The sequence below is a fragment of the Hyla sarda genome, chromosome 1 (genome assembly GCF_029499605.1).
Source record: "Hyla sarda isolate aHylSar1 chromosome 1, aHylSar1.hap1, whole genome shotgun sequence".
Lineage (NCBI taxonomy): Eukaryota > Metazoa > Chordata > Amphibia > Anura > Hylidae > Hyla > Hyla sarda.
In genome coordinates this window covers 110766973-110782260 of record NC_079189.1, presented here as the reverse complement: position 1 = coordinate 110782260, position 15288 = coordinate 110766973, and the positions used below count along the sequence as shown (strand labels likewise).

General features: G+C 39.9%; 1 protein-coding gene across 1 annotated transcript in view; it reads right to left on the bottom strand.

The window, feature by feature from the left end:
* LOC130357501 (uncharacterized) overlaps positions 1-15288 on the bottom strand; it is a 137862-nt gene that overhangs the window by 48729 nt on the left and 73845 nt on the right. The window contains exons 8-18 of the mRNA XM_056560198.1: positions 14898-15097; positions 14389-14774; positions 14040-14194; positions 10984-11192; positions 9757-9896; positions 7925-8032; positions 7521-7679; positions 5392-5515; positions 3493-3699; positions 1849-2732; positions 1501-1640 (exon numbers count right to left, since the gene is read on the bottom strand). Coding sequence (XP_056416173.1) covers positions 1501-1640; positions 1849-2732; positions 3493-3699; positions 5392-5515; positions 7521-7679; positions 7925-8032; positions 9757-9896; positions 10984-11192; positions 14040-14194; positions 14389-14774; positions 14898-15097 — 2712 coding nt within the window. The remainder of the gene's footprint in view (positions 1-1500; positions 1641-1848; positions 2733-3492; positions 3700-5391; positions 5516-7520; positions 7680-7924; positions 8033-9756; positions 9897-10983; positions 11193-14039; positions 14195-14388; positions 14775-14897; positions 15098-15288) is intronic.

Genomic DNA, 15288 nt, shown 5'->3' with positions numbered 1-15288 from the left:
GGAGCTGTGCATGATGGGAAAATATCCCCATAGGAGCTGCACAGCTCCTGGGACGTGAGTCATCAGAAAGTAGTTAGACAGAAAACAGCAACTCAACTTCAGAAGCTAATAACTATTGGAAGGATTAAGATTTTTTAATAGAAGTAATTTACAAATCTGTTTAACTTTCTGGAGCCAGTTGATATATAAAAAAAAGTTTTGGCCTGGAATACCCCTTTAACAGTTGGTACGTAAAAAAGTGTACGCAAAAAAGAGTGTGAATTGCTGCACAGCACCAACTGTGCAACAAATTTACACACAAATACAGCTCTAAAGACAACAATAATATCCCCCTGCTGTCTACAGCCAGTTTTGCAAGCCAGGTTTAGGCAGGTGTATGTTTGTAGTAATTGAGGGCATTACGACAAACCTGTAACTTCATAAATCAGCTAACACTGCAAAGTGAAAAAGCAAAATTGTGTACCAAAGTCATTTTAGTCAAAATCACTTAAGCAATAAGTTGCATAAATTTTGCACAAACAGAGATATTTTGGAGACTTTTCTAAACCAAAAAGGTTCTAAACCTGTTCATAAATTCCCCCCCATTATGTTCACATTCACATACATCACATTTTTCTCAAACATTTTGAAGTATTCCATATTTCTTAAGGGGGATCCGCAGAAATAAATGCACTTAATACAGAAACAGTTCGGATGTACAGAAGGTACTGTATAATCACTAACAGAAACTGCAGCAACAAATCTGCTTAGTGTGAACATACCTTAAGATACACCAAACATTAGATCCATTTAAAATGTGATTTCATTATTACATATATTTCTAAATAACTTCACAAGAGATCCAGAGTGGCACCACTATAGTGTATGTACAGCTACCATTTACAATGGACAAAGGATACCATCTGTGGGTCTACAGGTACAGAAGTGGGTCCCTCGGTGGTGCTAGGATAAACGATTTATAGAATCAAGGTACGCAATATCAATAGAAAAAAGTATTCCTGCACTCACCGCATGGGTATCGAAAGTCCAGCTCCTCTTAACGGTTCTCCGTTAGCTCGGCAGACATGTGTGGCGTGGGGTGCTCAGAGGCGACTGCCGGCGGTTTCATGCACAATGATGAGCTCACGGAGAACCGTTAAGAGGAGCTGGACTTTCGATACCCATGCGGTGAGTGCAGGAATACTTTTTTCTATCGATATTGCTTACACATATTTCTGCAGCAAACCAGATATATTAAAGAGTTAAATGTTGAGTGAAATTACTGCAATGTAAAAGATAGGAACACAGCCACCATGATCATTCTTGTCTGACAGTGGTTGGCATGTTGGCAGTGACCCAGGTCCAGGCATAGATACATTAAATAATATATAATACTAAATTTTAGCACAGTAATGGACATAATTGCACCATTTACAATACCTATATTTTATAGCTATATAAAAAAGTAAAAAAGAGTAAAGAGTATTATTTTGCTTTTTGATATTACTTATTTAATCCTACCAGGGGCCACAGGTTTATCTAAGGCTTCTATCTGGTGCAGGCGTCCTTTAAGCTGTGACGCCAACTGACAGGGGTCTCGCTGTAGCACCTTCATAGATAACTGGAGAGTTTCATATAGCAGATTCAAGTCAAGCATTGGCCTGTCAATCAGAAAGCAGAGTCAGATAGTAGTCTGTGATAGAACAACAGAAATTGTAGAGTTAGAATTTTGGTTGATATGGCTTTGTAATAGAAAAGTCATCTGTTGAGAAACAGCGACATGGGGAATTTTAAAAGATTTACTCATTATTGATCATGAGCTAGAGTACACCAAGTGTTGTCAAATACATTCCCGGCCAAATGCCTTACCGCTCAGGATTCATGGCTGCCTTTATGTCTTCCTGGATCTCCACCACAGAGGTAGCCCAGGCTTTATGTAACAGATACTCGTAATTGAATATGCACTGGGTCACCAGCCGTTGTATCTGATTAGACTGCAACAGATGATAAGAAATTCCAAGGATTTTACGCAGGTTAAACACATGGGCAGTTCTGTTTTCATGCTTTACCACCCATGACAGTTGCATGATAGGTGTGACTGGATCACTTTTATCAAGTTCATGGCGACTTCTGCTTTCCAGGTAGTAATCGCTAAATGCAGAATGGATAGAAAGTTGAAAATCCTTTGACTTCACATATCTATTCATACCAATAGTCCTAAAGTGGCTATGAGCCCAGTTGATGACATAGCTATTATCTGTCCTTTGTTCCACCAAGTGGATCCCAAAGTCATTACGTAGCTTGATCCAGAGTACTTCTGGAAACACAGACACAGCCACTCCCTGGTATTGTCTTATTTCACCCATAACGGCTTCGTCCAGTGACAACATATCCAGGAGTTCCTCTTGTGTTATGCCATTTCTGGACAGTGAAATATAGGATGTGGTCTTTTTTACGACCTGGTCACCATGATTTTTCTCTAGTCTTGTTAGAATGCAGGAATACATCTTAGAGATATTAGGATGTAGAAGGATCTCACTGTCGGGGGTATAGGATGTCCACTGATGTGACTCCATATAAGCGCACACTGCATAGAGTGGAAGAGGACATGCCGCACAGGCCTCAAGCAGAACATTTCTTTGGTGCCTTGTAAGTTTGCGACAATCTCTATTCAGCCACAACTCAATCATATCATTTATTTCCACTGAACTTAATGGTGATATCTGAATAATATTCTGATCCAATGTAAGCTTCTGCAATAAATTTAAGGGGAAACATCTAAGAAAGTAGTTTAATGTGAAATTTGTGCATTTTATTACAATTTAATTGCATTATTTGATGTATGTTCAGTAGCCAACATTAAAAAAAAAGGTAATCCGGAAAGGATATCAGAATATTAAGGCACATAATGTAGAGCAGTGTTTCCCAACCAGTGTGCCTCCAGCTGTTATAAGCCTTTGACTCTCCGGGCATTCTGAGGGTTGTGGTTATGCAACAGCTGGAGGCACACTCGTTGGGACACAATGATATAAAGATTTTCAACTGGTGACCACAAAGTGCTAATGCCAATATTTATTAACCACCAAATGGCTCAGAATGATACCAATAACATGTATCATACTTTTCATAGACATGGGACTTTTTTCATCAAATACTGTCAAAACTGGCAATTGTGTCTATGGAAAGAGCTCGGATGTTCCCCGTTGTTTTACTTAGCAGGTAAAAGGATGGAGTTTTCTGGATCTGTCAAAGGCAGCTGATGATTTAATTCCACCAGAGATAATAACATGTTAGGCCAAATAGGCAGGTGACTTGGGGATGGGTGTTGCTCAACTGATCATTCTGTTGCATCAATCTGACTATGACCAACTATACCTGAATATTATAGTGCAGGGAATGTCCTGGAGTACTTTACAATATGAGTCATGTGGTTCACCTAGCTAGATAATAACAGATACATTTGTATGTTGTAAACATGGTAGAAAAACACACAGAAACAAAAGTTGTGATTACCTGTAAATGCCTGAAGGAGGCGCACTCTGACTCAGACGTGACAGACACAATGAAATACACATGTGCGGGCAGCTCTGGGGGTATCCAGGACAGATGCGCTTCATTTTGCAATAACTCGTCTATACCATCGAGGACTACCATGAGTGGTCTACTGTCAGTAGCCAATTGCAGAAGAGTTGAGAACTCATTTATCAATCCTTTAAGATTCTTACAATATAAAAAGTAAAGTTAGAAACATATCAGCACCCTTAGTATTAGCTGCACCTCTACTATCTAACACAGTTTGGTGTATGTAATGTATATGTTCTCTACTGTTTTTATGCGTTTATTAAAGCACAGCCATCAGGCCTGATTAAGTGCATAGCGTAAACCACTGTCACTGATTGTACTACTCGTGAACATGCCAGCCAGTTAGCCTGTCAGACCGTATGGGCATGTTTTTAGTACACATGAAATAAACAAAGATTGTTTGCAGAGAATTTTGGGTGGGTACTTTCTTCTATGCTATGGACTTTATGTTTGCTGCTTAGCTCCTAGTCTGAGCACCCTGAAAAATTTCTAGTGACAATACCTGGTGTGGGAGACAAAAGTCAGTGCTTCAGTGCCGACTGATGGCCTTTTCAGATGGTTAAAAAATATGCATTTACATTTTTTATTTGTAGAAAGGGGAGTGAAGCAAATTTGTATTAGGGGAGGGGCTTTTGTATATTTAAAAAAAAAAGTTTCATTATTTATTTCAGACTGTGTTCAATCTTTCAATTGTTATTACTGTTCAGTACCATGCAACGGTATAACACTAATCAGTAATATCGGCAATCTACTTGTACAGCCTGCCTGACGGCAGACTATACAAGTAGATCCCATGAGAACAGCACCTCCGGCCATCATTTTAATCCATTGAATCCTTCATGATCGAACACACTATGGGGGTCCGATGAGCACCCCAAACTCACCGATAACTGTCATAAAGGGTTAATGGCAGACATCATCATGACCACCTACAACCTACAATAACCCTACTGCCACTGTACTTTACTGTGAACGGACACTTACTTCACCTTGTACATTGTAAGGCCTTGCGAGCAGGGTCCTTTTGTATTAGCCTGCCATTTACCTCCTTCATGTCTATTGTACTTGATTTTATGTTGTTATATGCATTGTAACCCTGGCATTAAGGATGCTCTAAAATAAATATAAATGGCTGGCTCCAGAAAGTTAAACATTTGTAAATTACTTTTATAAAAAAAAAAAATCTTAATCCTTCTAATAATTATCAGCTGCTGAAGTTGAGTTGTTCTTCTCTGTCTAACAACAGTGCTCTCTGCCGACATCTCTGTCTGTCTCAGGAACTGCACAGAGAAGAATAGGTTTTCTATGGGGATTTGCTTCTACTCTGGACAGTTCCCGAGACACGTGTCATCAGAAAGCACTTAGACAGAAAAGAACAACTCAACTTCAGCAGCTCATAAATACTGAAAGGATTAAGATTTTTTAATAGAAGTAATTTACAAATCTGTTTAACTTTCTGGAGCCAGTTGATATATAAAAAAAAGTTTATTCCTGGATAACCCCTTTAATGATCTGCCTTTTTTTTCCAGAAACAGATACATTTTTTTCCCAGAGACTGTGCCCAGCTAGTATTTCCGGTAAGTGCCATTCAAGTTGACAGGACTGAGTTGCAATAGCAAAAACAGTCCATGGACATTAGTGCCCGTGTCCATAGAATGTCTATAGTATAATATTTTATATCATTGTTAATTTAGTCTTGTATACACACATTTTTTTTCACAGCGTTGTGTGATTTTTTAAACAGTTTCTTCTCTATATTACATAATTGTCATACTGAGTGCTAGTTATACATGGTAATATATGGTGATCATAGAAATATAAGACTAGTACCTCAGAGAATTGTGTTTTCAGATTAAATATGTCACCTATCTGGTAGCACAGACTTTGTAGCAGTAGGCGAGTGTGTCGACTCTCCCCAGTGGCACCAATAAATCGACTCACAACTCTCAGATCCCTGTTTATTCATAGGAGAATAAAAATGTTTGACTATAACTTCCACAATAAACATATAACCCGAAGATCATGAATCACTACGGGTACTTCATACTGTACACAAACAAGACTTATTCTTATCTCCCTGCAACAGGATAATGGACCTAGTAACATGAAAAAAATTTTTTTACACATACAGTATTTAAAATTCCCCAACAGTGATTGTGAATACTTCTATAACCTCAGAATACTTCAGATAACCTAATCTGAATATTTTTTTTGATGTTTTTTGCAAATTTTTCTTGATTTTTTGACACATTATTGCTATTTTTATACAAGCATAATAAAAGCTAAGTTTTAAGGCTCCCTGTACAGTCACTATTTTTCTATTACTTTTTCTGGGAGACCTAATTGACCTATCTAGTAATATCAGTGCCCCGTATTAGTACAGGTACTACAGTTCCCATCAGGGAACAATCTGTTTCATGCTGGGAGTAGTAGTACTATCTAAAAAATGTAAAAAAAATTAAATGGCCCCTTTCTACATTTTTATTATTGTCGGCTACATTTTTAGGTCCCTGTTTAAAAATTAACATTAAACATTTTATTTTATTTTTTTTGTCTTTCAATTTTTGGGAGTGGGCAGGGACCAGAAAATTCAGCGCTCAATAATAAAAATGAATGAACAGGGCATTTTATAATTTTTTTCCCCTAATTTCTCATTCTAGATCATCATTTTTTTTTTTCACTTTACTTTTTTAGCCCCATTTTTTAATATTGAGTGCTGAATTTTCTGGTCCCTGCCCGCTCCCAAAAATTGAAAGACAAAAAAAAAAAAATGTTTAATGTTAATTTTTAAACAGGGACCTAAAAATGTAGCTGAGAGCGCAGGAGGAAGCTGCTCTGTATCTCAGGGATGAAGGATGATCGCAGCCGATGTCAGGAGTGACACTTGCTGTGATCTGTCATTAACTGCAGGTACTACTTCTCCACTCTGCACACTCTGCTCCATGCTGTGAGCTGTAGTACCTGCATTAATAGTTCTCTGAATGTAGAAAGGGGCCATTTAAATGTTTACATTTAACATTTAACGTTTTACATTTTTTAGGTAGTACTACTACTCCCAGCATGGAACAGACTATTCCCTGATGGGAGCTGTAGTACCTGTACTAATAGACAGATCACAGCAGGTGTCACTCCTGACACCCGATGCGATTGTCCTTTCTATTGCAGAGATGGAGCGGCTTTCTCTTGCGCTCCCATCTCTGCACTATACTCCGGCCGGCCAGTGATGTGAACAGAATTGGCCAGATGGTTCCAACCACTCACAGCTCTCTGCGGGAAATATGAATAATAGGTATGTATACAGCATGTACTCGTACTACAGTGGGACCAGAGAAGAGCGGCCGGGCTTCCGCATCTATACATTATACAGGACGATCGCATCGGGTGTCAGAAGTGACACTTGATAGAATCTGTCTATTAATGCAGGTACTATAGCTCCCAGCATGCAGCAGAGTGTGCTCCAAGTTAGGAGCAGTAGTACCTGCAGTTAAGGACAGATCACAGCAGGTGTCACTCCTGATACCCGCTACGATTGTCCTATCTATTGCAGGGAAAGCCGCTTGCATCTATACATTATACAGGACGATCGCAGAGGTGTCGTTAATGAAGAAATTCGTTATTTTCGAATTTTTCATGAAATTCAGAACTAATTAGTCTTCGTCAGATTCGATTCGCTCTTCTCTAGTTATGATATATTGTATTCTAGAGCATTTATCATATGCTGTCCTACATTTTCTCTGCAATATCAGCTGGAATCAGGTTGTCTGCTGCAAATAGCAGAACTCTTGTGTTTCCCCCTAGTTTTTATACTGTGTATATGCCACCTGCCTGTAGTGCTGGGGAGTAAAGATTAAAATATTGTTCTTTTAGGGAATCCATTCATAACACAAAATGTAACCTAATAGTGTGGAAAGCAGTGACTATAAAATACATAAAAACATTCTTGTATGTGAATAACTTACCTAGCAACCCACTCTGATGCTGTTGTAGACACCTTAGCCATTATAGCACTTTTCCCATTGCCAGGTTGTCCGTGTAATACAACCAGGCGTCTGTTACTAGATTTCACACAGTCCTGGAGCTGCATCAAAATAGATTCTCGACCAATAAAGTTCTTTACTCTATGGAAGGAAATAACAGCTTTATGTTTCATTTACACAGATCTGTCCTAATGTTTCATTTACACACATCTGTCCTAAGTCTCTGCTCCTGTTTATAGCCAACCTCCTTGGCAAGGTCCCAACTATCCCCTATGTAGAATATTCATGGTACATATACAGTACATGACAAGATGTGTCACTTCAATTACAGAAAGACATTTTGTTATACTTTAAGCTTCTGGCTGGCACAAAAAGGCAGAACTCACAGTGTATGGCAGTGGGTGGCATGCTCTAAAATCTCCTCATTTTTCCGATTCCTGAAAAATTCCTTTCTCTTCCAGGTCTTTTCTGGTTCACAGGGCACATGGAATGTTCTACAATAAAATATTACATAAGTTGCTTGCTTTCCCTTTTGGTAATACCAATGCTGGTTACATTTATAAAGCCATCTCACAAATTACAGGGAATCTATCTCCTAAAATTTGCAGTCTGAACTGCCAAAAACATGTTATAGAGCAAGCAGAGCTGAGCAGATTGGTATATAGATTTGTGGAAAGAGATTCAGCATAACTTGCAAAGAATTGATTGAATTCTCTGCCCATTGTTGGTTTAGGAGTCCAGTGGGAGGTTCTAATCAGTGATTAACAGTGATCCCAGCTCTGCTCCTGCTAGGCATACATACACTTCGTCCAGAGTCTTACTCCTAGGTTTAGTTAACTTCAGGCCAACCCTCTCCTGTAATCTGCTACAAGCAAATCACTGTGTTGTTCCAGTAGCAAATTCCACCATATCAATCCAGGCTGCATGTGAAGTGCTCATGGCTCTGTTTTGAGTTTGAAGGTTTTTAGACATGAGGTCACCTTTAGTCCATGCTTTAAAGGCAAAGTGTTGTTTAAGCAGAGGAGAAGAAAGCTAAACAAGGATCCCTCTGCTTATAATCCCTAATTTGGGGATTATTAAAATCAGGGGGGCATTACTAATATTGGGGGGGGCACATTATTAAAATCAGGGGTCATCATTAACATCGGGGGGCATTAGGACATTATTTATATCAGGGGGGCATTATCAGAGAGGGCATTATTAATATCAGAGCAGCATTACTAAAAATAAATAAATAAATCAGTGGACACTGTTTATATTGGGGGGGGGGGGGGGGGAATAAATATACCTGAGGCATTATATATATATTATTAAGGGGGGGGGCACAGATGGGGCATTATTAGTGAGGATATTAGTAATTTTATTATTATGGTACACTAATGAGAACTTCATACTCTGCATAGACAAGTTGCATGAGTTACATTTGGGGGAAGTCTTAATGGCCGTTAGAGTTGTTTAAAGAAGAAAACAGAGAGAGAATAACTTTGATTAGTAAAGACGTCTGTCTGTGACTCATTACAGGGCATATATCTGTATAGTGCTGGTATATACCTCTACATGGTTGCTGTATGGGGGTAATATTGGTTCTATTGTTCTTTGCAGTAGATCCAGTATATGTTTTCAGGGTGTGGAGAGATTATTTGGCCCTTGTATAGTTCTGTTAGTAAGTACAGGGCTGTATTATTTAGGGACACATTGTTATATATAGAACTGATTTGGAAAAGGGCTGACATTTGATTTTACATGCCTTGGGGCTCATGCAGAGACCTTCGAGGCAGGTGCGGCAGCATTTAAACCCACCATGAGATCTTACGCATGTTGCCCAGTATTCTATGCAACATGTGTAGGATAGTCGTGTAAACCTTCAATGCTGCCACCACTGTGCTACCCTCGAACGTCTTGTATACAGTGCCTTGCAGATACTTGCTGGGGGCAGGGGGTGACACCACTTTCTACCGCACCAGGTGACACCAACTCTAGCTACACCACTGCATGTGCGAAAGGCACCCTAGAGACTTTCCACTTGGCTTTACCTGTTAAAAAAGGAACTTTTAAATATACAGTGACCAACTACGCACATTTTTTTATTGTTACTAATAATAACCTGTCTGTCATTTGGTCTGTATGTGCTCTGAAGAGGACATGATCCAATAATGCATAGCTGGTGATGGTCCCTATTCAACATAATATGAGGCTATGCTGTAGCTTTTATACTGACCTGTTGAAGTGCTCAATAACCTTTTTCTGAAAATCGCTACACAGGCGTTCCAGATAATATGCATGAGATCTGTTGCTAACAGGATTTATTCCTTCCCATCCCCAGCTGACACTGTACTCGTAGATGTTTGTGTGACGCAGCTAGAAGACAAAAATCAGTGGTGTAACATTAAAAGAGTCCAAACTAAAAATAAGTGATGGTTTCTAGCACATTTCTAACTTCAGAATGCTGAAAAAAGCATTTTGGGAAACTTTTTGTAATACCATATATACTTGAGTATAAGCCGACCCGAATATGAGCCGAGACCCCTAATTTCACCCCAAAAACCCAGGAAAAGTTATTGACGCGACTATAAGCCTAGGGTGAGAAATACATCACCCCCCCCCATGTCATCATCCAGACCCCATCATCATCCAGACCGCCCCCCCCCTTCATCATCACCGCCTGTCAATCCCTTCATCAGTGGTCTTCAACCTGCGGACCTCCAGGTGTTTCAAAACTACAACTCCCAGCATGCCCGGACAGCCATTGGCTGTCTGGGCATGCTGGGAGTTGTAGTTTTGAAACCTCTGGAGGTCCACAGGTTGAAGACCACTGCGGCCTTCGTCATTATCCAGACCCCCATCATCATCCCCCCCTTCATCATCAACACCTGTCAATCCCTTCATCAGTGGTCTTCAACCTGCAGACCTCCAGATGTTGCAAAACTACAACTCCCAGTATGCCCGGACAGCCATCGGCTGTCTGGGCATGCTGGGAGTTTTAGTTTTGAAACCTCTGGAGGTCCGCAGGTTGAAGACCACTGCGGCCTTTGTCATCATCCAGACACCCCCTTTAGACTAACCCTGCCTGCAGCATAGATGGCCCGGACCAGCTCACCCTTCCTTCCCACCGAGGGGAGGTGAGAAGATAACTAAATGGGGGGTCTGGATGATGACGAAGGCCGCAGTGGTCTTCAACCTGCGGACCTCCAGAGGTTTCAAAACTACAACTCCCAGCAACATCTGGAGGTCCGCAGGTTGAAGACCACTTAGAAGGGATTGAGAGGCGGAGAGTTCACTCGAGTATAAGCCGAGGGGGACGATTTCAGCACAAAAAAATCGTGCTGAAAAACTCGGCTTATACTCGAGTATATACGGTAATTGCTCCTAGTGCTTTATTTATATACGTCATTTTATAAATATTCTATATTAAATGTGTGGAGAAAAAACTCTCCATGATACCTACCTTCTGATGGATTCCCTTGATAAGTGCCTGCTGCGCATCATGCAGGGTCTTGTTGATCTCAGGCTTGAGGGGAAGGACATCAATGTAGTCAGAGGCTCGACTGCTATGCAGGTTATATTTCATGTCGCTGATGATTCGTTTGAAGCAATGGAAATGATCTTCTGGACTTCCCTCAACTTTAAAAGTCTGGTCTATTTCTTGCTGAATCACTTTTAAAAAAGAAACATATATATGAACGTTGTTTCCGTTCCATAATTCCAAACTATCCTATTCCTGTAAATGGGGCACTGCATATACAGTATTCAGTATGAAACGGTTAATCCTGCATATGGGGTCCCTACAGATCCGCATATGATTCACGGACACTCTGCGTACCTGCATATAGGGATTCGGTGATACACTTTATTCCGCTCTAGAAACACTGCAGGAATAAATGTGTAAGGGTATGTTCACACTTCTGAATTCAGTCAGAAAAATGTCCTTGCATAACTTTGTATCCTTTTTGCTCCATGCTTATTGTCTGTGAAATTTGCAGTGGAAATGAGCACAAAAATTGACTAAAGGGACCTTAGTCAATTCAAGCTAATTCAAGCAAAAGATTGAACATGTTCAATCTTCCACTTGAATTCAAATTCTCGTCAAAAGTTTTACCATAGATCCTTTGCTGCGTGTGCCAAGGAAAACCCATGATAGTCAATGGCATTGTGCTGCAAGGTGGAATCTATGCATAATTCCTTGCCGTCATTCCTTTAGGTTTCCGCCTTAAAAATTCTTAGTGTGAACATACCCTACCTTAACACTCTGGGTGAAATTTATCAAAACCTGTGTAGAGGAAAAGTTGACCAGTTGCCCATAGCAATCAATAAGATCACTTATTTTTATTTCTCAGAGGCCTTTTTAAAAATGAAAGAAGTAATATGATTGGTTGCTATGGCCTATTACTCAATGTTTTCTCTGCACAGGTCTTGATAAATCTCCCCCATCTTTATCTGAAACCAGAAGCCCCTTGGTCCAGTATAGCCACATAGACCCTTAGTTACTAAGAGTGTTGTTTTATTTATGTGGATTGTATGTGTCCAGCATTTTTTTCCCTATGTATTTATCAATATGGCACAGGGGGATTACAATTTGTGTTGCATGGAAAATTTGGTCGCAATGCACCCAAAAACAGAAACCTTGAAAAAAAATAAAAAAAAATAAAAAGAGTTTACAATTTGCAAGACACAGCGTATACCTGAAGAAGTATCCAAGACATATTAATACATATGGACAAGTGCAGATGTGTGGAATTTGTGCAAAATTTATGCAGATTTTTTTGCGCTTAACACAATGGAATTTAGAGTCCCCATGATTTCTATGGACACTGCTAAGGAATTCTGCAAAAACTATTGACAGGTTCAAAATTTTTGAAGAATTGGGTATGTAGAATTTCCGTAGCAAATATTCTGCAGTGGAAAATCTTCTGTGTGAATGGGACAGCAGAAATTCCATTCACCACAATGTTAACTTCATTTAGCAGAATTTCTGTGTTTAATTTTTTCTCCGGATTTTGTATGCATATTCTGCCATGTGAACATAGCCTTACTGTGCATGCTTGCCTAAGTGATCTACTGCACATATGCAGGATTTTATGGGGCAAATATCCTGGTGCGGGAGGTTGTCATTTATCAAAAGAAAGGTAAGGACAGATTTAGAAGGGTTAGAAGGTCTGCTTTAGGAGAGAAGAGGGGCAAGCCTTGCCCAAACATAGGAATCTAGGAACCAGAAAGTATTTATGATTGTATATTAGTTAAAAAGCTATGCAGGCTGCAACCCCACAATAGGCAAACAATTGCTGACAAGGAGAACTAATCTTCTTGCAGCCTCTGGCCTGCAAGTGGCATCCAAATGCTTCAAAAAGCTATATCAGTCTGTTCAGCATGGCAATATATTAATACAGTAAAATTTCCCCTAGTGGACATCTCCCAGTAGTGGACAGTTTTTTCCCCCCAGCAAAGTCCTATAAGACTTAATGTATTTGCACCCTCCGAATAGGGGACACTCCCAACAGCGGACAAGGACACACCCAATAGGGGACAAAACACTACCAATAGGGGACAAAACACTCCCAATAGGGGACAAAACACTCCCAAGAGGGGACAAAACACTCTCAATAGGGGACAAAACACACCCAATAGGGGACATCCAGGCTTATATGCCAGCCCTACCTTGTACACAGGGCTGCCATCGGGGGGGGGGGGGGGGGTACAGTTAATAGCCCAGCCGTACAGAAGTTATATGAGAACATACATTTCCCATTGATTTGCATGGGACTTTAAACAAAAACCTTGACCCTCACAAATGGGGGTAGTTAAGGGTTTAATTAACTATCCTATATTTAAAGTGGACATGTAAGTAACATGTGACCAAGTATTATTGAAATATCTCCAGCCGTTTTGAAGTTATGCAGTAACATATATTTCCCATAGATGGGACTTTAAACAAAAACTCTGACCCTGGCAAATGGGGGTGAGTAAGGGTTAAATCACCTATCCTATGTTTATTGTTGACATATAAGTAACATGTGTGCCAAGTTTCATGTTAATATCTTAAGCCGTTTGGACGTGATGCTGGAACATACATACACACACACATTGGGGGAGATTTATCAAATCCTGTGCAGAGGAAAAGTTGCCCAGTTGCCCATAGCAACCAATCAGCTTGCTTCTTTCATTTTTAACAAGGCCTCTGCAAAATGAAAGAAGCAATCTGATTGGTTGCTAGGGGCAACTGGGCAACTTTTCCTTTGCACAGGTTTTGACAAATCTCCCCCATTGAGTTTTATATATATAGATTTCCCCCTGGAGTGAGTACAGTTCAGTATTCGGTCATTTAGAAAGACCTTTGAGCCTTTTTTCCCCAATAGGGGACATCTCTCAATAGCGGGCCTTTTTTATTTTCCCCCGTGAGTGTCCACTAGTGGGAGATTCTTCTGCATATTAAATTGTACATGATATTTAAAACTGTTATTTTCTCAAATGTAAGGAAATGGAATTAGAGTGAATCCAACTAGTTACCTGGTTTTAGGAGCTTCCCTGCAGCTTCTTTACCGAGGACCTGAGGACTGTATTCCTGGAGAATCTCATACAGTCTTTGCATTGTACCTATCCACTTGCTTTTGGCTTGTTGTCGACGTACAGGGTCCTTGCTGAATATATCTCCATAATGTGTGCTGCAATGGAAAGCAGTCTAATGATTTCTTATTTTTGTCAGGTTGTATGTAGAGAAAATCTTAAGTGGGCATTGGGAAACAAGGTGAAGACTCCTATACCAATGGGTAGGGCCAGCTTTGAAACTTTGCTTTCTGGTACCTCAACATACCATTATATAAAATTACAATGAGGTGTGACATTGGAGAACATTTACCTAATGGCCTGAAGTCTGTAGACACTTGGCTCGCAGTTCTCATCAAGTTTAAACCATTGAGTAAGAAGTGCAAGATCTCGGTCATATTTCAGGGATAGTTTTTTGTGGCTGGGTTCAAACATGTCTTTGTTATCAGGATCTTGGAGTGAGTCCTCTACTTCTGAAGTATCTTCTGCTGAATTCTCATCTGCTGCATTTTGCTGCTGGTCTGATTCATCAAAAGGGCTCCCATCTTTCACAGAGGAGTCATCTGTTCCTGTTGCACTAAGAACGTTCTGCTTTGCTGCTGCCTTTATTGTTTCCAGCAACGATTTGATCCCTTCAAACGTTTCTTTTGTTAAAGTAGCTGGGACAGTCATCTGATCATATTTCTGTCCTACAAAGCACTAAATATGAAAAAAAACAAAAAAAAAACAAGGATAACGTGGTAGAATGTATTGTCAGAAGCTGATCACAGTAGAAAGCTTCTGTCGACATCGGCACTTTTTCCCACTTGATGGTAGACTTACAAAGAATGCTGTGTGTCCTGAATCCTGGCATTCCTGAAGAGTCTTAAGATGTAGTAAAGGAATAACATGGTCATTGCTGACTCCATCCTTTAAGCCCCATCTCAGATCAAGCATACGGAATTCAATACCTCTTTCCTTGAAGTAGATGAAGAGCTCTGGATAACACTTAATAAATAATGCATTTCTTTCTGGGTGGGAATCTAATGTAAGAAACAAAAAATAATCTCAGTTTGTTATTTTTACTCATGTTTTTATCTACCAAATAACACACATTGCTTGAGTGAACATTGCTACAAAATGCAGTGTTCTTGTGTTTGGGAAAGAAGGGCATCTTCCCTGATAGATTTTATTGTCAATTCATAGAACAACACATCCTACACGATTATTACAT